Source organism: Pongo pygmaeus, chromosome 9, assembly GCF_028885625.2.
Source record: "Pongo pygmaeus isolate AG05252 chromosome 9, NHGRI_mPonPyg2-v2.0_pri, whole genome shotgun sequence".
In the NCBI taxonomy this organism is placed as follows: domain Eukaryota; kingdom Metazoa; phylum Chordata; class Mammalia; order Primates; family Hominidae; genus Pongo; species Pongo pygmaeus.
In genome coordinates this window covers 126,191,202-126,217,361 of record NC_072382.2, presented here as the reverse complement: position 1 = coordinate 126,217,361, position 26,160 = coordinate 126,191,202, and the positions used below count along the sequence as shown (strand labels likewise).

The following is a 26,160-nucleotide window of genomic DNA, read 5'->3' as shown; positions in this document are numbered from 1 at the left end:
ACCCCAATCTTTTTCCAAAGTGTTTCAATATCATTGTTAGCATTTTCTTTTATACCCATAAGTCTTCTGGAAAAGTTAGGAGAGGCTTGGCCAGGTAGGATATTGAAAAGGTGATGAACTTTGAAATTTAAAGGCAAAAGATCCCTACTTGAGTTAAAGAAGTTACATATGCCCCAGCTTCCTTTCATGTAAAACAGGAAAATAATACACTCTTCCAGGATTGTGAAGACTGATTAAAATATGGCATGAATTGATTTTAAAATATATGGTACAGTACAAGGGTCAACTCTTGCTTTAAATTTGGGCCACATCAGTGTCAACCTGTAGGTTTTGGACTCAGTGGGTCAGGGTGATAGGGTAGGCAGAAGTACGTAGAAATACATCCTCGAGGGCAGGAAGACAATTATTTATGCAGGACACAAGATTTTGCAGTCAAGTGTATTCCTGCCCTGATCATACGGAAGAAACTATCTCTAAAGGGAGGAAGTTGTGGGCAGACAGTGGAAGGAAAAGATCTGAAGCTATTTTTAAGGAGCTATTGAAATTTGAAGTACATGTTTATGGCAAAACCAACAAGCTCAGAGGAAATGGATTAGCAGTTGGCTAAGAATTTGGGAACTAGAGTAAGACAATTTGGATTTGCTTCCTGGGGCTATCACTTCTGTAAATGCCAGAAAATGACCAATCTCTGTAAATATTAGTTTCCTCATTTGTAAAATTAGTTAGTAACAGAATTTATTTCATTAAGAATTAAATGAGATAAAGCATATAAAGAGTAACATCTGGCTTGAATTAAGCATCCAATACATGTTAACCATTCATATCATTACTATGAATTTTAAAAAGCTCAGCTCTTATTTATTTATTATTAGCACACGTCAAAATTACATTTCACTTATTAATGAGGCAGCCACCAGGAGGACAAAGAAGCTAGTTCTAAGAGCATTTAAGGTATGGGGACATACCTACAAGATTTTATATACGTATCTACAAAATCAAACACATACATGCACGTAGTTAGAAAAATCAGGCTGAAATAAGATTGCTTGTTATATATGTGAATGGTTAACGTCCTACAGAGCAGTACAACGACACTCCTTTTAGAGTTAACTCTTCTATTGAGCTGTACAAATCATAATGATATCAATTTATGCAAAACTGTTACCTTATAAAGTTGTAAAATGTCAGTTGAAATTTCAGTTGAAATATCACAGGACATTTGACTAAAGAGTTTCAGATTAAAGTCAAACAGATATTTTAGAAAGTGATCTAGCTTGATATTCAAGAATCAATGATCTTATTTACATTTTTCCATAAGGGGATAAAATTTTATTTAACATCATTCAAGGAATTTTTTGAAGATACTGAGCAGAAATGAGATACTAAAGATACTGAGATACAGAGATACTAGAAGATACTGAGTGGAAATGATAGGAGGACAATTGATGATAGGAGATAGGGAAATACAGAAGGGAAAGAAGGAAGAGGAAGGACTGATTAAGGTGAAGGGCTGGGGCGGGTGGCTGGGGTCAGTATATCTAAGGAACATTTGGTCAGAACCAAGGTAGAGAGAGGACTGAGAAAAAGTAATTTACTTCTGGACTCCCAGGAGCATGGTTTCTGAATATAGGAAGGGAAGAAGTCTTCGGCACTTTTTGTGAAAGTCTCCTTCTACCGCAATTTACAGGAAGCAGTGGGAGATGAGTGCTGTATCACAGCAGTACGCTCACGTGGGTTCTAAGATGAGAACGATTCTCACACGGAGATATAGGCGGGACAATGTTGGAGGGCACTCTTAGGAACAGCTGGAATGCATCTGAGAAGATTGCTAGAAGTATGACTACTAGAAAATAGGAATGAAAACCACTTAATGGTTTTGTAAATCTCCAGAGAGCTTCTTTCCTGTATTGATATCGTATTGGGTTGATTAGCAACTCAAGATAAATAATTACATCTGCAACAAAATTTACTCCTTAGTGTTTTCTGCATGGCAGCTTTTACCTCCTTGTTTTTCAGGCTGTACATTAGGGGATTCGGCACATAGATTACTGTAGTATAGAACACAGAGGCCACATTCTCTTGGGCCAGGGAACTGGTTGTGGAGGGTTTTAAGTACATGAATGCAGTCTATCCGTGGAACATCCCCATAGCTGCAAGGTGGAAGCTGCAAGTGCTGAAGACTTTGGACCTGCCCTCAGTGGTGTTGATTTGGAGGATGCTGAAGAGAATGAAGGTGTAAGAAACAACAACTGTTAAGATCATGATTCTCAGGTTGAATCTAGCAAAAAGGAAGACTGCCATCTCAACATCATAGCTACTAGATCAGGAGAGCTTCATGAGAGGATGTCACAGAAGCAGTCTGGTGAGGAGTTCACAATAGGGCAGTTTTAATATGAGCCCAGTCTCTATTGTGGAGACAATGAGTCCCATGGTGTAGACCACAGCTACCAGCAGGGAGAAGGTGACATGAGACATGATGACATTGCAAAGCAAAGGGCAGCAGATGGCAACATAGTGGTCATAAGCCTTCACCGTCAGCATGTAACACCCAGCAATTACAAAAACCAGGAAAAAGTAGAACTATGACATGTACCCTGCATAAGAGATCCTGTTCTTCTTTGACACAAAGTTCACCAGCATCTTAGGGTTAGTAATGGAGGAATAGCAGAGATCCAAGAGTGACAGATTGCTGAAGAAGTAGTACATGGGGGTGTGAAGCTGAGAGTTCAGACAAATTAGAGTGATCATGCCCAGGTTCCCCACCATTGTGACCATATGGATATCAAGGAAAAGGAGGAAGTGAAAGAGCTGGAGGTCTGGCTGCTTCGTTAATCGCCTGAGACTGAACTCTGTCACTATAGAATGACTTTCGACAGTCATTCTCCTCTGGGTGGGATGTTTGTAGGAATGGAAAAGAAGAGCCCTGTGAAAGGTCATACCTGAATTTACCTGTTGAAGCCAAGCAGGAACATCTGCTCTTGCTTGAGCAGTCCTGGACTCATTCCTGTTCCTTCTCTTTTCTTTCCTTTTTTCTCTTTTTTTTTTTTTTTTAGACAGAGTTTTGCTCTGTCGCCCGGCTGGAGTGCAGTGGCGTGATCTTGGCTCACTGTAACCTCCACCTTTTGGGTTCAAGTGATTCTCCTGCCTCAGCCTCCCGAGTAGCTCAGATTACAGGCGTGTGCCTCCACGCCCAGCTAATTTTTGTATTTTTAGTAGAGACGGGGTTTCACCATGTTGGCCAGAATGGTCTCCATCTCTTGACCTCATGATCTGCCCACCTTGGCCTCCCAAAGTGCTGGGATTACAGGCGTAAGCCACCGAGCCGACCCTTCCTTCTCCTTTCAGTTGAACCAACCAGAGTCTTCTTGACTTCAGAAACTAAGAATATGAGAGAAAAAAGGGCCAAGACCTGAAGCTTTTACCACCTACAACAATGACTCTCAACCTTAGTTGCCCATTGGAACTGCGTCCAGAATTAGTTCCTTCTGGTGGGTTCTTGGTCTGGCTGACTTCAAGAATGAAGTCACAGACCCTCCCCGTGAGTGTTACAGTTCTTAAAGATGGTGTGTCTGGAGTTTGTTCTTTCAAATGTTCAGGTGTGTCCAGAGTTTCTTCCTTCTGGTGGGTTTGTGGTCTCGCTTGACTTCAGGAGTGACACTGCAGACCTTAGCAGTGAGTGCTACAGCTCATAAACGCAGTGCGGACCCAAAGAGTGAGCAGTAGAAACATTTACTGTGAAGAGTAAAAGAATAAACATGGAAGGTAACCCCACCTGGTTGCCACTGCTGGCTCAGGTGGCCAGCGTTTATTCCTTTATTTGGCCCCACCCACATCCTGCTGATTGGTCCATTTTACAGAGTGCTGATTGGTCAATTTTACAGAGTGCTGATTGGTCCATTTTACAGAGGCTGATTGGTCCGTTTTTACAGAGTGCTGATTGGTGTGTTTACAAACCTTTAGCTAGACACAGAGTGCTGATTGGTGCATTTACAATCCTTTAGCTAGACGGAAAAGTTCTCCAAGTCCCCACCCAACCCAGAAGCCCAGCTGGCTTCACCTCTCAGAACCACTTGAGGAACTTTAAACACTGCTGCTGCCAAGGTGCATCTCAAAATTTCTGATTTAATAGGTTTGTAGTATGGCCTGAGAATCAGGATTTATAAAGAGCTTCAGGTGATTCTACTGTGCAGCCATGTTGAGAACTTTTGGGCTGCAATTTGATCAAATAGTGTAAGAGGTGAAAACCAGCCTATTTCATTAGTTGAGTTTGCTGATGTAACTTACTTCAGAAATTAATTCTCTCTTTTCATCTGGGCAATCCTCAAATGCATGCCAGGGTATAAAAAATATGGCTCCACAATCCCAAATTCAGGTAATGGTAGTGTGGCATGGTTGATAGAGACTGGTATTTATATTTAAATAATTAGCCCTTGAATCTCAGTTTTAACTTTTACAGAGTAACAAGTCAATTTCCTTAGTTGTAAAGTAAAGAGAAATCATAAATTTAAGGTTGTTTTAAGGATTGTTTAAGGTAATAAATATGGAAATATTTTTCAATTTTTAGTATGCTTTTTAAATGTGGATTGTCATTCAAGCATTGGGTTTTATTTTCGACTTTTAGCTGGATTTGTAGTTTGTGGTCCAATGTAGTAGAGGACCCAGAAAATGTGGGGGGAAGTCAGATAACAACTAGAGTTGGGGGAATAAACTGGGGTAAAAGCATTTTTTTATTGATGCTTGAGCCTCACTTTAGGAAAGGTATGAGGATGTCAGCATCACTAGAACTTGGCTAAAAGTAGTCAGATATTAAGAAAATCATTGAAAAACGTGCTTGTTTTAGACCCTTCTGTAGTATCTGTGCTGTGGGCAGGATGTCCTTAAAAAGACTTCAAAAAGGCTGTAGTATTTTTATCATCTTCTACTCACTCCGTTTGAGAGAGAAGGATTCCTGCCCTACGGTTATCAAGAGGGCTGAACACAACAACACTTGGCAATGGACAGAAGTTTATTAGTCATTTATACTCATAGCCCAGGGGAGGAAAACATTATGCCATGCGGGGCTACACAGGGGCTGTACTAAGAAATAGGGTGAAGAACCAGGGGCTGTGGGAAAAGGTTTTGTAGTGTCAAGAGGGTGGGGCGGTGCTGGTTTTTATGAGAAGATAGAATTGGTTTATTTGAATAATTCTGCAGGCTAGCAGGGAACTGAAACTCTAGGACAGGCAGGGATAAGCAGCGGTATCTTCCTGATCCCCATGATAAAGAGGGTTGTTTGGCTAGTACGTTTTATCAGTGGGACCAGAGTTGGGAGGGGACTTGCAGTGAGGCCATTTGAGGCTCTCTTAATTTCCCCCAAATATCAATGCATCACATAATGTTGGGCCTTAATTTTAGGCCTTATACCACATACCGCATGCACATATTCACAAAAAGTCACATATGTATTCCCATTTATGCAAAGTTATGCATATATATGTGGGTATATATATTAAGAATTAAAAAATCAAAAGAAAGAGATGTAGCTCTTTGATTATTGATGCCAAATAACTAGTTTTGCTTTACATATGGTAACAAACTAATGAATGACAAGTTTTTAAAAAATCATAGCTGTTAAGTCAAGTTTTGGGTTAATAATCAACATCTATAATTCTGGTTGGATAAGGAGGTCATATCAAGAACAAAAAGATTGTGTTAAATTTGGTTGTTAATTTTGTATCTTGGAGAGTTGGCATAACTAAGCTGGGGATACGGTTTATTTTGCATGCAACATAGGAAATGAGAAAAATGTTCTCTTCTTTTTTTGGTGGCTGGAGCAGCCCAGATAATGTTAATGTCAGATGAAGACTAGGACTAGTGCACCTAGAAACAGAATATGGAGCTTTTGCAGATTGGGTGTTGGAGTGGGGAACATGCTTCCTCACTGGCTCTGCCTTCCTTGTATGCTCTTTGATGTTGGAGTCTCCAGGCTTCTGTCTGTTCTTGGTTTTCTCATGCTACTTGATTTTCCTGAATAATCTCAACCACTTTCATTGCTTTTTCTTCCCTCTATTTTTATACTGTTGATTTCTATTTCTAAATGTATACTTTTTTATAGTTTTCAACTTCAGGGTCAATTTATGCATAACACATGGAAACCTGAAACCAACAGACATAGGTAGATGGCAAGGCTACCTGGAAAGAACTGGACCAAAACAAAAAAAAGCAAGTTTAAGTTTGGTCTTTAGATATAATTGTTATCATTGTCTTTGTGACTTCTGACAACTTTATCTTCATTTCTCCTTTGCTTTTGAATGACTAGAAGACATAAAAAAATACAAATTGAAATTTTCCTCTAAAAAATTACTTGATAGAAGTGAACTGAGTGCCCTTGTTGAGTAGAAAACAAGAATCTAAGGGTGATAGATTTCTGGGCAAATGGGCAATTGGATAGAGTTACCAATGATATAAGTTTTATTTGTTAGATATTATGATTTTAAAATATGACTGGCAAGGAAGGGTGTGAGTGGAAGACATCTTCTATAAAACTGGAGGATTATATGTGATATAGTGATTCCGAATGGATAAAAGTTAGTAAGCTGGCTGTCCTGAGGTGTTTGCATATTTTGAAATCTGACTTTAAATTTCATTTTTTGAATGTAATCTCTTATTGCATATTCAAAACAAGAAAAAACAGGAAAAAAAATCAGAAAAATTAAGAAAAATGCGATTAAAAACTAAAAATAGTATAACCAAAATAAAAATTAAGCTCAAATAGAAGAGTTGGAAGATAAAGTTGAGAAAATCTCAAGAAAAACAAAGAGAATAAAGAAATAGAAAGGTAGAAAGGTGAGTTCATTATTTGAAAATTAACACTTTATGAAAAAAACGTTTACTGCATTTAGCCTTAACAAAAATAAGTTTGAAGATATGTTCTAGGGGTATATGTTTGAGTGAAATACATTCTTGAATTTGAAAAATTAATAATAACATTGAGTGCTTAGCACATGATAAGTAATAATCTTATTCCTCTCTCTGCCCCACATTCTTCTCCAGTTCATTAAAAACCAGCTTACTTAATGGTATTGTGATTATGTTAAAGGGAAAATAGGCATATGTATTAGAAACACATGCTGAATTATTTTTGTTTGAAATAATCTTGTATCTGGGACTTGCTTTGAAATGCTTTAGCCAACAAATATGTATTAATAGAAATATACGACACAAGATTGTTAAAATGAGGATAATCATTGACATTTGGTGATGAATATATGGAGGTTTGTTATACTATAACTTTTGTATATGTTTGGAAAGTGTTCTAATAAGAAATAAGAAGGCAGCTGATGGTAAATAATCAAAAGAAATAACTTTGATAAATCAGTCATCGGGCAAATTGAATTGGCAACTGAAAAAGTATCCTTTCGGGATCTGTTGACTGATTGGATTATAGAGGGTGAGAAAACGGCAGAATGCAGGATGACATTCAGATTTTAGGCTAAAAAAGTTATGCCTTCATTAGGTAGACAACACACAGAAGAACATTTTAGGGAGATAAATTTATTTTGCTTGGCCGAGTTTTAGTTTCCTGTGAGATCTTCAAGTGGAGATGTTAGTCTATTAAAGATATAGGACCTAAGTCAGACCTAGATATGTACATTTGGCAGCTGTCAATTATCTAGCATGAGTTAATCTCATGCGGTATGGATTGACTGCATGTTTATCTCCAGAGCTTCCTGGGGCATGATATTGAACATTGGCCAATGCTATGAAGAAATATATGTATTAAAGATAAATGATGTTCTATAACCATGAGTCCATGAGCTGTTTTGGAGCAGGAAGTACTAGCTTACCAACATTGTCTAGAAATAATCATTGGAATATATTAATAAAATAATAAAAATAATTTCACCTGGTTTCATCAGAGCCTAGGAGGTTTCAATGGTTCGGGTGGGTCACATAGGTGGACTGTCTACAAGATCATCTCATAAAAGTAGCAGCCTTTGGACTTCTTAGTACCAAGAGGCTTCCCACGTATGTTGATGGTGGCTCAAGATCTGGTGGCAGTGTGCATCTTGTGCAACACAGTGATGAGATGGCACATGAGCCTGCTCCAGAGATCTCTGGATCCCTTTAAATACAAACCCTTCTCTTGTTGTTGCTGTATTGTACACTTTACTTTACTAATAAAGCTGTTTTGTGATCATAAATGATTTGAGTCTTTTGTAAGTTTTTTCAGCAATTGAATACTTAAGGCAATTAACATAACAGTAGGTGATATTTGAGCCATAGGAATGAATGGAATTACTCCAGGAAATTATATGAGATGAGATAAGAAAGATGAGGTTGGAAATTTGAGGAAGTTCAATATTTCATAATGGGCAGAGATGAAGCCATTAAGTGTGATGCATACAGTATCATAAAGCAGATAAGTCAGGTTTTGATACTTCTGTTTACAGAAGAGGAAATCTCAGATTAAAAAACATTTTGACTTTTCCAAGGCCACACAACTAGATCTTTAGACACATAAAGCCTGGCTTCTTCAAGTATATCACATTGCCTCTTGATTACAAGTAGTCTTTAGAAAAAGGTTCCTTAGAGAAAGCTTTGAAAAAAGTATGTCAATATTTTACAGAGAGGTTTTGTGGCTTTCCTGACCTGTAGAGCTGTCAGAAAATAGCAGTCAGCCTCCACCATGCTGTAATTAGGATTTCGGAAACATCTCTATCCAACAAGGAAACTCTGTTGCTTTCTGTAAGATTTGTGAATCTTTATGTTTAAGGCTTACTCTTTTTAAAATCAATTGACATTCCCACGAATGCCTAGAATAACCCCCATTCCATCAAATAGCCTTTAAATAAGACCGTATCTCCTTACATTTTCCTTCTCTAGCACAATTTTGGAACATGATGTGCCTTTAATACACCTTGAAATCATATATTTTACATTGCGAGTCCTAGTATAATTTGCTTTTTATAGCACATATATTCCTGAGATGAATGTCACTTAAAAATGGATTCCTATTTTAAGAGCTCCAAACTGTGGGCTATGATGAAACTGAGCTCTGGGCAGCTCCTAACTTCAGAAGCCTTTGCAACTCTTTCTGTCACTGAGTAACTTTCCTTTCTTAGTCCTCAAAATATCAGGAAGCTCCTTTTAATCTGTAAATATCTTGATCCTGAAAGTCACACCCAATGGGCACACACCACGTAGCATCACTGTCAATTCAGTGTCAACATTCGCATATTCAAAATGTCAATTATACTTATGATAAAACTAGTTATGTATAATCTACATTATTTACAAATCTTTTGAAAATGGGTTTAGCCACATAGCTATTTATAAAAAATCTCTAAAAAGCTCCTTCAGTATTTGAAAAAATTAAATATATCCCTTAATTTATCATTTTTAAAATCTAGGCTTTTATTGAACCATATTTATATTTCTTTCTACTGAAACTAGTAAATATTAATGAACAATATATGCATTTATCATTGTGTTCCATGTTGGGAGTGTAAGTAGTATTTGAACATACGATATTTTTCTTTTTTAATTTACATTTTTAAAATTGACATAATAATTTACATATTCATGGAGCACATAGTGATGTTTTAATGTATATATATCAGATGAGGGTAAATAGCATATCCATCATCTCAAACATTTATCATTTCTTTGTGTTGGGAACATTTACTATCCTCTTTTTAGCTATTTGAAATTATAATTATTGTTAACTATAGTCATTTTACAGTGGTATAGAATACTAGAACTTATTCTTTCTAGCTAGCTGTAATTTTGTATCGTTTAACAAATCCTTGCCTATCACTCCCTTCCTCCTACCTTTCCCAGCCTCCAGTATCCTCTGTTCTACTTTTTATTTCTTTGAGATCAACTATTTTCAGCTTCCACATATGAGTGAGAACATGTGGTGTTTAACTTTCTGTGCCTGGTTTATTTCACTTAGCATAATGTCATCCAGTTCCATCCATGTTGCTGTGAATGACATGATTTCATTCTTTTTTATGGCTGAATGGTATTCCGTTGTGTATATATACCACATTTTCTTTATCAATTCATCTGTTGTTGGACACCTAGGTTGATTCCATATCTTGGCTATTGTGAATAGTGCTGCAATAAACATGAGGGTGCAGATGTCTCTTCGATGTAATGATCTCCTTTCCTTTGGATAGATTCCCAGTAGCAGAATTGCTAGATCATCTGGTAATTCTATTTGTAGTTTTTCCAGGAACTTCCATACTGTTCTCCTTAGTGGTTTTACTAGTTTGCATTCCCACCAACAGATGTAAGAGTTCTCTTTTCTCTGCATCCTTGCCAGCATTTGTTATTTTTTGTCTTTTTGTTAATAGCCATCCACTGGCGTGAGATGATATCTCATTGTGGTTTGGATTTGCATTTTCTTGATGATTTGTGATGTTGAACATTTTTTCTTATATTTGTTGGCCATTTGTATGCCTTCTTTTGAGAAATGTCTGTTCAGATCATTTGCTCATTTTTTAATTGGATTGCTTGTTTTCTTACTATTGAGATGCTTCAGTTCCTTGTATATTCTGGACATAAATTGTCTATCAAATAAGTAATTTGCAAATATTTTCTTCCACTCTGTAGGTTATTTTTTCACTCTGTTGATTGTTTCCTTCACTGTGCAGAAGCTTTGTAACTTGATATAATCTCATTTGTTTATTTGTGTTTTTGTTACCTGTGCATTGGAGGCCCTATTCATAAAATCATTTCTTTTATCAATGTCCTGAAGCATTTCCCCCATGGGTTCTTATACTAGTTTAATTGTTTGGGTCTTACATTTAGGTCTTTGATCCATTTTGAGTTGATTTTTTTTTTTGTATAGAGTAAGAGATGAGGGTCTAGTTTCATTCTTCTGCATAAGAATATCCAGTTTTCCTAGTAGCATTTACTGAACAGACTGTCCTTTCCCCAACAAGTGCTCTTGGTGTCTTTGTCAAAAAATCGGTTGGGTGTTGATATGTGGATTAATTTCTGAACTCTCTATTCTGCTCCAGTGGTCGATGTGTCTATTTTTATGCCAATCCCATGCTGTTTTAGTTACTACAACTTTGTAGCATATTTTGATGTCTGGCAGCATCATTCTTCCAGCTTTGTTCTTTTTGCTCAGGACTGTTTTGGCTATTCAGGGTCTTTTGTGATTTCATAAAAATTTTAGATTTTTTTTCTATTTTTTGTGAGGAATGTCATTGGTATTTTGATAGGGATTGCATTGAATCTGTAGATTGCTTTGGATAATATTGTCATTTTAATAAAATTAATTATTCTAATCCATGATCATGGGATGTCTTTCTTTTTGTTTGTATCCTCTTGAATTTCTTTCATCAAGGTTTAGTTGTTTTCCTTGTAGAGGTTTTTAATTTCGTTGGTTAAATTTATCTTTGGGTATTTTAATTTTTTGTCACTATTGCAAATGGGATTGCTTTCTTGATTTCTTTTTCAGGTAGTTCATTGTGTATAAAAACACTGCTGAGTTTTATTGATTAACTTTGTACCCTGTAACATTACTGAATTTGTTTATAAGTTCGAAGAGTTATTTTAGTAGAGTCTTTTCTATATATACATATGTCGTCTACAAAAAAGGACAATTTGACTTCTTCCTTTGCAATGTGGATGTCCTTTATTTCTTTTTCTTGCATTATTGCTTTGGCTAGGACTTCCAGTACAATGTTGAATGAGAGTGGTGAGAGTTGGGCATCATTGTCTTGGTCTAGTTATTGAGAAAAAACTTCAAAATTTTCCCTGTTCAGTAAGATGTTAGCTGTGGGTTTGGGATATAGGGCCTCTATTATGTTGAGATACTTTCCTTCTATACCCAATTTATTGAGAGTTTTTATCATGCAGGAACGTTGAATGTTATCAATAGCTTTTTTCTACTTGTATTGAGATGATTATGTGGTTTTTGTCCTTAATTCTATTGATGTGATGTATGATGTTTATTGATTTGTGTATATTAAACCATTCTTGCATTCCTGGGAAAACTTGTCATTGGTCTGTTTAGGTTTTCTGTTTCCTCCTAGTTCAATCTTTGTAGGTTATATGTGTCCGGGAATTTTTGCATTTCCTCTAGGTCTTCGAATTTATTGGTGTATATTTGCACTATAGTCTCTAATGAGCCTTTATATTTCTGTGGTATTTGTTGTGACATCTCCTCTTTAATTTCTAATTTTATTTATTTTGGTGTTGCCTCTTTTTTATTAGTAGAGCTAATAGTATGTCAATTTTGTTTTTTTTTTTAAACAGCTGTTTGTTGATTTTTTAATATTTTAGTCTCAATTGTGTTTATTTTTGTTCTAATCTTTATTTTCTTCTACTAATTTTAGATTTGGTTTGTTCTTGCCTTTCTAGTTCTTTTTGGGGAATTATTAGGTTGTTTATTTAAAAATTGTTGTAGTTTTTTAATGTAAGCATTTATTGCTATACACTTGTCTCTTAATACTGCTTTTGCTGTGTCCTATAGGTTTTGGTATGTTGTGTTTCTATTTTCATTTGTTTCAAAAAATTATAAAATTTCTTCTTAATTTCTTTCTTTGCCCATTGATCATTCAGGAGCATGTTGTTTAATTTATAGTTATTTATACAGTTTCAAATGTTCCTTTTGTTATTAATGTCTAGTTTTATTCCATTGTAATCTGAGAAGATACTTAATATTATTTTAATTTTTTATAATTGTTGAAACTTGTTTTGTGTCCTAACATATGGTTAATCCTGGAAAATGTTCCACGTGCTGATGAAATAAATGTGTATTCTCTAGCTGTTGAGTGAAATATTTTGTAAATGCATTAGGTCCTTTTAGTTTAATGTGCTATTAAAATCTGACTTTTTTTTGGTTGATTTTCTGTCTAGATGATCTGCCCAATGCTGAGAGTATGGTGTTGAAGTGTCCAACAATTATTTAATTGGAGTCTTTCTTTCTCTTTAGATCTAATAATATTTGCTTTATATATCTGAATGCTCAGGTGTTGGGTGCATATATTTTTACAATTGTTATATTCTCTTGTTGAATTGATCCCTTTATTATTACTGAATGGCTTTCATTGTTTCCTTTTTATCTCTTAACTTGAAGTCTGTTTTATCTAAGTATAGCTACCCCTGTTTGCTTTTGTTTTTTGTTAGCATGGACTATTCTTTTCAATCCCTTTACTTTCCATCTATGTATGTCTTTATGGGCAAGATGAGTTTCTTGTAGGCATCATATAGTTGGGTCTTTTTTTAAAAAAAATATTGTTCAGTCAGTCTATATCTTTTAAATGGGGGAATTTAATCCATTTACATTCAAGGTTATTGTTGATAGATGAGGACTTATTACGGTCATTTTATTAATTGTTTTCCATTATTTAATATAACATTTGTTCTTTACTTCCTCTCTTATTTATTTTTGCAGTTGAGTGATTTTCTGTAATGATAAGGTTTGATTCCTTCCTTTGTGTACCAGCTCTATAGTTTTGCCTGTTTTTATGATGGTGGTTATCATCTTTTCACTTACAGATGTAAGATTCCCTAGAGCATTTCTTGTAAGGCTAGTCTAGTGGTGATGGATTCCCTTAGTTTTTGCTTGTCTGTGAAATATTTTATTTCTCCTTCATTTCTGAAGGATAGCTTTGCTGGGTATAATATTCTTGGGTGCCAGTTTTATTTCTTTCAGTACTTTGTATATATTATCCCATTCTCTGTTGGCTCACAAGGTTTCTGCTGAGAAATTCACTGTTAGTCCTATGGATATTTTCTTATATGTAACTTGATACTTTTATCTTGCTGCTTTTAAAATTCTTTCTTCATCTTTGACTTTTGACAATTTGACTATAATGTACTTGAGAGAGAATCTGTTTGTTAAATATATCTGGGGTTCTTTGAGATTTCTGAAACTGGATGTCCTTTTATCTGCCAAGACTGGGGAGATTTTCTGATATTATTTTATCAAATATGACTTCCTCATATTTTTACTTGTCTTCTCCTTCTGGAATACCCATAACATGGACATTTGTTTGGTTAATGATGTTACATAAATCCTTTGATTCTTTTTTTTTCTGTCTGCCTGTGTTTTTTCAAAATACTTGTCTTCAAGTTCAGAGATTCTTTTTTCTGTTTGGTCTAGTCTGTGATTGAAGGTCTTAATTGTGTTTTTTTTTATTTATGAATTTTTCAGCTCTAGGTTTTCTGTTTGGTTCTTTTATAATATCTGTCTCACTGTTGAATTTCTAATTTAAATCATGAATCATTTTCACAGATTTGTTGAATTGTCTAGAGGTATTCTCTTATATCTCAGTGAGTTTCCTGAGGAGAATTATTTTAAATTCTTTTTCTGGAAGTTTATACATTATGATTAGGGTCTGTTACTAAAAAATTCTTATCTTCTTTTAGAGGTGACGTGTTTTCCTGCTTTTTTATTTTTGATATGCCCCTGTGTTGATTTCTACTCATCTGGTGGAAAAGTCACCTTTTCCAATTTTATGTAGTAGGTTTCTTAGGAAAAGTCTTATTTGTTTAAATAAGTCTTGGGGTGACGGTTCAGTGGAATGTGTTGACCTTGGTTCTAGGTAAACCCAATAGTGTAGTCTCTGTATAGTTTCTTATAAATGAGTCTTGGGGTGTTGGTTCAGTGGAATGTGTTGGCCTTGGTTCTAGGTAAGCCCAATAGTGTGGTTTCTGTGTAGTTTCTTCAGCTGTAATCCACACTAGTGACATTTGTGAGTTTCTTGGTAGCCTAGGCTGAGAGAGTTTATGGCAGTGGTGGTACAGCTTTGCCAGGGGTGGGCTTGCTGGGCTGTTTCTCAGGTTAGGCACATGTGCATGCACTTGGTGGGCCAACTAACTTAGGGTCTACCTTGCTGCAGTTGAGGCCATGGGGCTGTTACTCTTGATGGGTGCATGGGAATGTGGTTGCTTGGCCAGCTTGGTGACATGTCTGCCAGAGGTAGCCCACAGGGGTGTTTCTCAGGCCCCAGACACAGTCACGTGGCTTCTCAGCTGTGGTGTGTGTGTTTGCTGGGGGTGGCCCACAGGGCTCTTCCTCCAGCTCAAGACATGGGTGTACAGCAGCTCATTCAGCCTGAGAGTGTGTCTACCAGGGGCAGCTCATGAGACTGTTTCTTAGGCCTGTGATGTGGGCACAAGTCTGCTTGGCTGGCCTACGGTTGGTTGCCAGGGCTGTTTCTCAGGTCCAGCACATAAGTACACAGCTGCTTTGCTGGCTTGGGAGTATGTATTTTCCCTGTAATGAGAAGTCCCTCCTGTTTCTGGGCCAGTCGGATCTGGACTGGGGAGATATGGATGCAGAGTCTGCCTTCTTGGATTTTCCATCATCGCAGATGCATCTCCACTCCCTTGCTGCACTCTGGTGCTCTCACATGGACACTCCAGTCTAGTCTTGGCTGTTTATTCACTGTCTTGGTCTTTTCTTGTGGGAGAGATGACAGTCAGGTGTCTCTAATCAGCCATCTTGCTCTGACTAGATTTTTAAACTAGATATGATTTTTTTTTTTTTTTTCCTAGAGACAGGGTCTCGCTCTGTCATCCTGGTTGGAATGCAGTGGTGTAATCATAGCTCACTGCAGCCTTCAACTCCTGGGCTCAAGAGATCCTCCTGCCTTAGCCTTCCAAGTAGTTGACTCTATAGATGTATGCCACAACCCCTGGCTATTTATTTATTTATTTATTTATTTACTTTTAAGAGACAAAGTCTCTCTATTTTTCCCAGGCTGGTCTCAAACTCCTAGCCTCAAATGATCATCCTGCCTTAGCCTCCTAAGTTGTTGAAATTACAGGCATAAGCCCCCAGCTCCGAACATATGATCTTGACTTCAGTAGCTTATAACATAGTTGTGGCTGGGTTAAGTAACTTCTAAAGCAGGATAAATTAGACTAAGTGGATAAAAAAGATGTGTAGTAATAATACTTCAGTAAGTCTATAACACTTTGTTAATTCGAAGCTACTTATTGAACACTGTGATAGTTGATCCTCACACAATCTTGTATGCTAGGTGCTAACATATCTGATTTCAGACGGAGTTACTGAGGTCCAAATAGTGTAAACTCGCTTGGCTAGTGGGAGACCTAAGAAGATCCCAGGTCATTTTGCTACAAAGCCTGCTCAGGGTACCATATTTGCCTTCTCTGACAAATTTACTAACAGTTTTCTCCTTCCCTTTTATTGATCATGGATAATTATATGGTTCCATCCTTTACCCTTGACTTGTAGTTTCTGCAATCACTTTTATTTATATGACTTCTCAATATGTGTCTTGATATCTTTTTCTCAGCTCTGATCTCATGCTGATGACTCACTACTGACCATTTGCTCTTACATGTACTTTCAGCACATGAAAGTCAGGTCTAAATTCTACTTCTTTATTTATCTCTTTACTTCCTTATTTCTAGGTCCTGGGGTTGAGACTTCAGTAACCTTTGACACTTGGCCTTCCCTCTCGATTCTTCCTTTATAACCATTAATCTAGCAAATTTATTAATCCTCTATCACTACAAATACTTGAGGCCTAAAGAGACGAGGTTGTCACAACTAACAGATAAACAGGTTTGATTTTTTTAATTCAAGGAAATGTTCTTGTGCAGAGTAGGATAATAAAAGTAACCATTTAATATAACTTGTGAAAACTAATGGCATTAATATGTGTAAAGCATTTAGCATAGTTCCTAGCACATGGTCAGCACTTACAAAGTATAACATATTAGTACTAGTATTAGTATTCTTAATACTAATGATACTAAAATATGACTGGATGATGTTTTTTAAAATGTCAGCTTTGCACTTTGTGCAGATTACTCATTTTCTACAAATGACATAATGTATATAAAACTTCCTGCACAGTGGTTGGTACATATGTGTTTATACATGGTAATTATTCCCCAACATAGACCTCCAAGGTCCCATCTAACTCTAGAATTCTATATTAAATACATATATAATTTATGCATAGGTTGTATATCAATGAGTTGAAAATAATAAAAGTAAAGTGAGATTAAGTATAATGCAGAAACAGATTACTGCTGATATTGCTTTCTCAGGAGTGAATGAAGGCCATATCAAATGAAGACTTTCAGTTGCCATCTTTTTTCTCTGATCAGGTTCTGTAATTTCTTATGAAACTTGTACTTGGTCTTCTTCGTATGTTGTGATGGTTGCTGCAGTTGGGTCCAACCTTGTGCCACCAGAAGTCTGAGGGTTAATGCGTGTGTGTGAGAAACATTGTATTGACTCATATTCATGTGTCACATATGAAATCACACAAATTAGAATGTAATTTTAAAAAGATAGGAAAAAATAGAAATAAATAAAACAAAGCAGCACTATACAGAAATTCAAGTTTTGGAAGGAGGGCAGTTCTGCAACAAAAGGAACAGAGTTAAGAATAGTTCTTCCTACACTGCTTCCTGCTTGGGCTTCATCTGCTCCTCAGGCAACAAGACTTTAGTAAAGCCCCAGTTGAGAGGATTTTGAAGCGTAGTTTCCATGGCAACAGGCTTTAAAATGACATACATCCAGAAGAACTTTTCTTGGTTGTTCTATCATCCAAACAAGAATCCTCTAAGGCTCCCAGAGAAAAGTCAACTTTTAATGAAGCCGGAGTCTTGCTTTCTGTGCCCTAAGGAGCACCTTTCCTGTGGGACTCATTTCATACTTGTAATAATGACTTACTTTCTTAAAATGTGAGTTGACTACAGTGGGAATGAGAACAAGGATTGAGGTTTCTCATAATCACTGAGGGAGTGGCAAATTTCTAGGTATAAGAGTTACACTTGAGGCATCTTGTTTCTGAGCAATGACTAAAATACATTCCACATGTGGCAGAGGAGCAAGCTCTGAGGTATGTTCAAATGTCACCCAGCACTTATACACAAAACACACACACGTGCATACACACACACACCCCCACTACACACACAGGACTGGGAGAAGGGTGGTAATTAGCTTGCTGCATGGAGGTCAGACAGCTGCCAATGGGGCTCTAATTGTGAAGCCACCACTTCAGCTGCCTTATCCTGACCAAAATGTACCTCTCATTAACTGAGTGCTGTTTGAAATTTCATAACTAGAGATCTATTTTTTTTTGCTAAAGACTTTGTCTTCATTTTAAGAAATGCCTGGAAGAGGGTGAAGAATGTGGATTGTCCCCAGCAAGTTTTAGTAGACTGTGTGCTGATGAATTTGTGAGATTCTTCTTGAAAACTTAGTTTTGACATAGAATTGAAGGAAAGTAGGCACTAAGATTGTGAATGTTGGGGAAGAGGAATTTTTGCTGAGACTAGGAGACTAGAGATGGGTATAGGAATAGAAAACGGGAGGCTGTAAAGAAACCCTTATCTGATTTTGGAATTTGGCTTTTGTGGTGTGATAGAACGTGGATATTTGAAAAACAGGCATTGGTGGTAGGACAGGAAGTAGGGACAGGGTAATATACTCAAGGGCCTGATACTGTCTGTGGATTGGGTTATGTTGGAAAGACAGGCCTTAAAGTTTGAAGAGTGTATTGTTCCCAAGCTCCTCTCACTCTTGTCAGCTGTCTTCCTCTGCCCAGTGGCAGGCCCTCTCTTGTCTCTTTCAGGCTCATCCAGCTTTAAGCAAGATTTTTCCTTCCCTCATGCCATCCCTAGGATATATGCATTTCATATTTGTTTTATGTCTATTTTCTACAGCATTTATCAGGGCTCTTTCATTTGTCAACCACTCTGCTCGGCTCTTCCACTTTCATCATTTAATTTAACTCTCACAACAACACTGTGAATTATCACCATCATCCCCATTTTATAGATGAGGAGATTGAGAATTAGAGATTAATGAACATTTTGTGAGCTATATGGTTTAAAGATATAAAAGTGAATAAAACTACAACGTTGCTAGCATCATTATAGTTCATGGAGGGATAGGACAGTAATACATTGTGAGTAGAGCTGCAAGAGATCTAAGAACAAAGTACCACAGGATTTGTCGTGGCTAATCCCTATTAAGGTGTGAGTCGATAATTATTTGAGATTGCTCCTTCTGGCATTTAGCCATTTTGATAGGTCATGCTCAAGACATAAAAATTCTCTGAAACATGGTACTGAATAATTTCAGGTCCTTGATGAAGTTAGTGATGCATATTTAGTTTCTTGTCCTGGAATCAAAGAGCTTTGGGTGAGGATGCTTCCTCCCAGGTGGAGTGAGGAACATTTTGTTGAAACCTGCTCCAAATACTGTTTTAGGAGTACCTTACCTGGGATTTCCACAAAAAGCTGTGCTGGGGACAAGGCCATGCGTGCAGATAGCTTATTTTTAGAAGTCATCCCAGGGAAAAGAGAGAGAGAAAAACAGGGAAGTATAGAAAACCAATAAAAGGTTCTGTTATATATTACCTTAATGGGGAATTTAGGATTAGTTCCTCTGAGATCTTTTGATGTACTAAGAAGAATGAACCACTGGAGATACAGAAAAGGGAGACATTTACCCACTGGCTCCCAGGGGTGTTAATTCCTTCACACTTACAGGTCAGCACGTGTACCAGAATGGCTGAATGGATTCTCAGACATACCACTTTGTGGTGGCAGAGATGTCCTAGGGCTGAAAGGAGGGGATACGTAGTGCAGTCAAGAAACATTGTTATTGGGCTATAGCTGGATGCAGCTCACTGCCACAGCAACAGCAGAAGCCCAAAAGATAGGCTGAGTAATATAAAATGAGGCATAAAACATGTGCAACACAGAGAGCTTGGTGATGGGACCTGAACTCAGGCCTGGTGAAAATATTCAGGATAGTAGGCAGAGAACAACACAGCTAGAAGGCAGGGCCAGCCTTATGTGACTTGTAATGTGCCAAAAAGCTTAGAAAGGCCTTTTGCTCCATTTACCTGTTACTTGTTTTGAAAATTCATCCTTTATCTTATTGCTGGTGCTTTGAGCTATGGCATCGTGTCTGAATTACACATTAAACATAGCATTTGGGGGGAACATGGCATCAAGTCATCAACATCCAGTAGCCCAATAGACTAATTGGTCTCCCTCCCCACAACTCTGACCATGTCACTCTCATATTCAATATATTCCATGGATTCACATTGCATACATAATTCCTGTCATGACATTCAAGTCTCTCCACAGTAGGAACCTGGGATGCTATTCCAGGGTTGATGCACAACTATATCCCTTCCTGTACTCTATATTCCAGCCAAATTAAAGGCCAGGTGAACTTCCTCCAGACAATGTAACTGGGAAGATTGGAGACACAAGTTTTATTCTGGACTCCACCACCAACCAACTCTGACTGGTGGACTTCAATTTTCCTGTCTAGAAAACATAGGGTAGAGTATTAGGGCATTGAATCCCAAACCTGCCTAAACATCCAGATCAATAAGGTGAAACCTGTCTAAATACCCAGATCAATAGGGTGAGAAATATAAGTTATAAAACCTCACCCCTGGAGATTTTAATTTATGATGCCTGGCTTGGGGCAGCAGGATCTGTACTTTTAATAAGCATATAGGTATCTAATTCAATTGCACAGCCAGGTTTATGGACCACAGGATTAGATGATTTTTAAATATTGATTCAAATTTATGGGGCTCCAAGAATGATAACTAGCTGTCACTGAGCTCAAGCAAGGCTCTGAGAGGCTAGAACACAGAAGGGATGACTTTTTTCACGAGAGAGGGGAGTTATGAAAAGAGCAAAGCAAGCAAAACAAGAAAGCAAATATCCTGTGGGAAGAAGGAGAATCAAGCGACAAGGCCTTCAGGCTCACGATGAGGGGATGGGAGCCTGAGGAAAGCTGAAAATAAGACTGGAAAGAGCAACGATAGAGGACAGGGGCCATCTAGGGGAATCCCAACAAGTTAGCAATTTTGGAAAAAACTCTTCTTAACTAATGGAGATTGATTTTTATGGTCAAGCTCAAATTCCAAGAAAAGACAGGTTGGTTTGTCTTCTGGACTGGGTACTGTGCAGCTTAGCAATGAACTGAAATATAAGTGATAGGTTGAATGTCCTCCATCAGAGTGGCATAGCATTTTGTTTTTGCCTTTTCTGGATCTTATCACATGCTTTTGCTTAATTATGTGTGTTCTAGTGTCTTTTTCAAGACATGGTCAGAGTCTTGAAGGCAAGAACTGGGCTTTACATACTTCATTATCTTCTACAGGGAGGTGTTAAACTCAGTTATTAAGAACACCAAATCTGGAGTAAGATGGACCTAGTTTTAATATGGCCTTTGTAACTTAGCATTTGGGGAGTTACTTCATCTCTAAAATGAGGGTGATAAAACCCAGCTCATAGAATTTGGGGTAGAATTAAAATGAAGCATTATATGAAAAATGGTATTGGATCCTGGCATGCTGAGGTCAGTGCATAATGCTAGGACAAAAAAAGCATTAGGTATACATTAAGTGCTCAATAAATGGTAAATTATTGTTTTTGCACAATGCTTTGTGTATTTCCGAGTAGATGTTAATTGAACAAATATTTTCATGTTTCTAAAAGCCTATTCAAATATTATCAAGGGTACGAGCACAACTTTGTTATATCCAGGGCTGTGATCCCAGGGAAACTTCTGCTGCTCTACTTCTAATCAGTTCCCCAGATATCCAAACTCAGAATAAAACTGCTCAGTCTCCTGTCATTGGCTGCCACTGATAATGGTAAGGATGCTGTCGCCTTTCTGCAAGCTAGAGAAAGGCCCCAGGGCACAGCCTCCATCAGATGTCATGTACTGTAGCTCAGAAAGAGTTCTGAGGCAGCTGAGGCTCCAGTGCTGCCATCGGGATAGGGCGCAGCGGCCTGGTGCTTAGTCTTTCATCTGTGATAGCTCCGCAGCCAATCTATCTGAACAAGTGAAGATAAGAGCTGGACCTAAAGGTATATCACTGAAACTCTGGGCTGAAGAGGATGAGAGGCTGAATCCGGATGAGCAGTCCGAACTTTTCCTGAGACCCCAGTCTCAGGTACTAAAGCTCTGGGTAAGTCCACCCCACCCTTCTGCTCTGTCCAGGATGACACTAACCCTAACTCTCCAGGCACAGGTGGGCTGGGTCTGGCCTCTAAGAGGACTCTTCCTGGAGACTGGCCCCAGTTTCTGTGAACTTAAGTAGAAACTGGAGTTGAAAGGGCACAACAAAGGGATCAAAGTAAAGATGGGAGGCCTTCCCAGCAGCACTTGCCCTGGCCATGGAGGCGGGGCTTGCTCCAGAGGGAGCCGCAGCAAAGCCCCCTCTGCTGAAGTTCAAAATCTCTCTGTGTGCCTCCTATTCTCAAGAAGGAAGGAAGGATGACTGGGAGGGCAGCCGTGGTCTCTCTCTTTCTCTCTAAATAACTTTTTCCCTTGTCCCCACAGAATGCCTTAAATGACAATGGCTGCTGAGAATTCCTCCTTCCTGACAGAATTTATCCTCCCAGGCTTAACAGACCAACCGGGAGTCCAGATCCCCCTCTTCTTCCTGTTTCTAGGCTTCTACATGGTCACTGTGGTGGGGAACCTGGGCTTGATAACCCTGATAAGGCTCAACTCTCACTTGCACACCCCTATGTACTTCTTCCTCTATAACTTGTCCTTCATAGATTTCTGCTATTCCAGTGTTATCACTCCCAAAATGCTGATGAGCTTTGTCTCAAAGAAGAACAGCATCTCCTACGCAGGGTGTATGACTCAGCTCTTCTTCTTTCTTTTCTTTGTTGTCTCTGAGTCCTTCATCCTGTCAGCAATGGCATATGACGGCTATGTGGCCATCTGTAACCCACTGTTGTACACGGTCACCATGTCTCCCCAGGTGTGTTTGCTCCTTTTGTTGGGTGTCTATGGGATGGGGTTTGCTGGGGCCATGGCCCACATGGCGTGCATGATGGGTGTGACCTTCTGCGCCAATAACCTTGTCAACCACTACATGTGTGACGTCCTTCCCCTTCTCGAGTGCTCTTGCACCAGCACCTATGTGAATGAGCTTGCAGTGTTTGTTGTTGTGGGCATTGATATTGGTGTGCCCACAGTCAGCATCTTCATTTCCTATGTTCTCATTCTCTCCAGCATCTTCCACATTGATTCCACAGAGGGCAGGTCCAAAGCCTTCAGCACCTGCAGCTCCCACATAATTGCAGTTTCTCTGTTCTTTGGGTCAGGAGCATTCATGTATCTCAAACCCTCTTCTCTTTTACCTATGAACCAGGGCAAGGTGTCTTCCCTATTCTATACCACTGTGGTGCCCATGCTCAATCCACTAATTTATAGCCTGAGGAATAAGGACGTCAAAGTTGCTCTAAAGAAAATATTGAACAAAAATGCATTCTCCTGAGAAAAGGGCAATGCTCAGGAAAGAAACATTGTTTTTCCTATAAGTGATTTGGACTCCATTGGTTACATGGAAGAAATATAATTTTTCCTCAAACAGGTTCATCATCCCCATTTTAAGGGTTCCTTAATTTACAAATATTCTTAAGAGCTTTGAATACTCACACAGTAAGTCTTGAGGATCATTTCACTCAATTCCCCACTATTTCTGAGGATAGACTCAGGCTTATGTACCTTCCCCGAGATTGCTCAGCTGCTCAGCAGTGGAACTGCGACTAAAATCCAGGCTCTTTATTTCCAGTACTGGCTGCTTTTCATTATGGCTCACTTTCTTCCTCCCTCAGCCTCTGGAAGATTTCATTTCAAATGTGAGCTGGCCTAGGATGTTAAAATCTGATTCTGTCCTCAGAAATTACATGCAACTTTTCAAAGGCTAATTTTAAATGTCGCATTTTTGCAAGTAGGTAGGAAGTATATAGAATTTTTTGTTGAGATGGCCTTGGCCAAATGACCAGGGAAATTCTTGAAGCATTTTGAAGAAGGTGCAGGGGAAGTGTGTTAGGACCCAGGGAGCAGCATGTATGGTGCCTCTTAAGACAGTGGGGTGGAGCTTCAGGGACTTGGACTTGAAGGGTTTTAGTGATGCTGGGTGGAAGAACTTATAGAAAATGTCAAAGTTATGAAGAACGGAATTTGGGAATTATTTCACATGCAATCACATACAATCATTGCCCTGTTTTCAAAAGTCAAGGTGGGGACCAGATGCAGTGGCTCATGCATGTAATCTCAGCTACTCAGGAGACTGAGGGAGGAAAATCGCTTGAACCCAGGAGGTAGAGGTTGCAGCGAGCCAAGATCATGGCACTGCACTCCAGCCTGGGCAATGGAGCAAGACTCCATCTAAAAAACAACAACAATAAAACCACAAGATGGAGAAGTCCACAGCCTAGGGTGGTCAGTTATGGATCTGGAGAATATTTCAGAACCACAGAGAGCCTTGTGTTACAAGTCAGTAGTCAGGTGAGACCCACACGGCAGTCAGTCAGTGGAGGGAATGACCACCAAATGGTATAATGCTGCATGTAGCAGAAACCATGTGGGGTATTTTTTGCATGGTTTCACAGATCAACTTTCTGCCCCTTGGCGCCTCACGCCGAATCCTGGGAGGTATTCCTTAACCGGTCCCCTTGCCCTCTGGTTTCAGTTGGGTTAGACCAATGGCAACATCAGCAGAGGAAATCAGAGGGTAGGAGGAGTGTGATATTATGCTATTTATTTCCCTGACTTCCTCCCAGCTGGGCTACAGTGGCAGTAACTGAATGCCTCATTTCTTACTGGGTTATAATAACTGCTCCCTCCCTCGTCTCTTCATGCCAAGGAGTGATAATGTCTCCCTGCTGTTGTTAACCCAGAGAGCTTGACCATCTCTTTGTGGTTTCTCTCAATCACTTTTGCTTAAACGAATGCAAATAGTTTCTCTATTGTATTTTCAATTACTGTATTTGTGTGGATCATCTGATTTTTGCAGAAACTCTGACTGCTGCACCTTCCAATAAAGGGTGGGAGAAATGATGTGGCTCAGGTTTATAAGCCCACAGCCTAATGGTGCTGTATAAAGGAAGGTAGAGTAGCTTTTCAGTTTAAAAAGATTATAAATAGTAGATTTCTTTGTGAAACAATGATATGTGAAATGCTGTGAAAATGTGTTGACTTACGAGTCTCTCTTTAGGAAGATTCTCTTCTATTTAGAAAAAGTAAAGTTTGGATGGATGTAGAGTGTTGCCCTTTGGGATGGTGCAGATTAATAAGGGTGAATTCAAAAGAATGAGGGACTGTGTCTTGGACAGCATGGACTAGATAAACAACACAGAATTTAGCTGACTATGGGACTGAGAGGGGCAGAGCAGCATAAAGACTCAGAAAGAGCAGAGCCCAGAGAGTTGGATGGTAGAATCAAATTTGAACCTGAGTTTCTCCTCAGTTGTGTTACCTTAAGCATTACATGATGTCTCTGAGCATCAATTTCTTCATCTTTAAAAGCATTTTTCCCAGAGGTATTAAGAGAATTAAATGCCAGATTCTTGGTAAATTTGTTTCTATCCCCGCCAGTTCCTTTTCATTTTAATATCAGCACTTGCACTAATTTATTATGTGACCTTGGGACAATTGCTTCATTTTTCTGGGCCTATGCTTGCTTATATGAAAATGATCATGTTCTATCAGATTATTTCTACATTCCATTTACAAGATATATTTATTTATATATTGACCAGATAATACATTTGCTATAGGCTGAACACTTGTGTCCCCTCAAACTCAGATTTTGAAATGACGGATGTTGAAAGGAGGTGGGGCCTTTGGGAGGTGATTAGGTAATGAGGGTGGGGCCCTCATGAATGAGGTTAGTGTCCTTATAAAAGAGTCCTGAGGGTGGGTGTGGTGGTGCATGCCTGTAATCCTAGCACACACACACACACACACACACACACACACACACACAAAGCCTGAGAGAGATCTCTCCCACCTCTTCTACCATGTAAGAACAAAACAAGAAGGCTCTGTCTATGAGGCAGAAAGTGGGCTCTCACCAGACATGGAATCTGCTGCTGCCTTAATCTTGGACTTCTCAGCCTCTGCAACCATGAGAAATAAATTCCTGTTGTTTAAAAGCCACCTGGTGTGTAGTTTTGTTATAGTGGGCTGAACAGACTAAGACAATGTTTATGATATTTAAAACTAGTACCAAAGAATAATCTGTGAAAGGAAGCCTCCTTTTACTTCAGTTTTCTTGTCATGCAGTCCTCTTCTTTTCTAGGGGTTATCATGGTTGTATATTTTTGTATATGGTTGTATATTAGCTGTATATTTTTACACAGTCACTGCAT

The 26,160-nt window shown here is 38.5% G+C and overlaps 1 protein-coding gene and 1 pseudogene across 1 annotated transcript; one reads left to right on the top strand and one right to left on the bottom strand.

The window, feature by feature from the left end:
- Positions 1 to 1,935: 1,935 nt before the first annotated feature.
- On the bottom strand, positions 1,936 to 2,889 carry LOC129008766 (olfactory receptor 8A1-like; annotated as a pseudogene).
- Positions 2,890 to 17,713: 14,824 nt separating this feature from the next.
- LOC129009043 (olfactory receptor 8B8) lies at positions 17,714 to 25,957 on the top strand. Its single transcript, XM_063672248.1, has 3 exons — positions 17,714 to 17,834; positions 21,803 to 21,938; positions 22,328 to 25,957. The coding sequence occupies exon 3, from the start codon at positions 22,338 to 22,340 to the stop codon at positions 23,277 to 23,279; it is 942 nt and encodes a 313-aa protein (XP_063528318.1). The 5' UTR covers positions 17,714 to 17,834; positions 21,803 to 21,938; positions 22,328 to 22,337; the 3' UTR covers positions 23,280 to 25,957.
- The last annotated feature ends 203 nt before the right edge of the window (positions 25,958 to 26,160 follow it).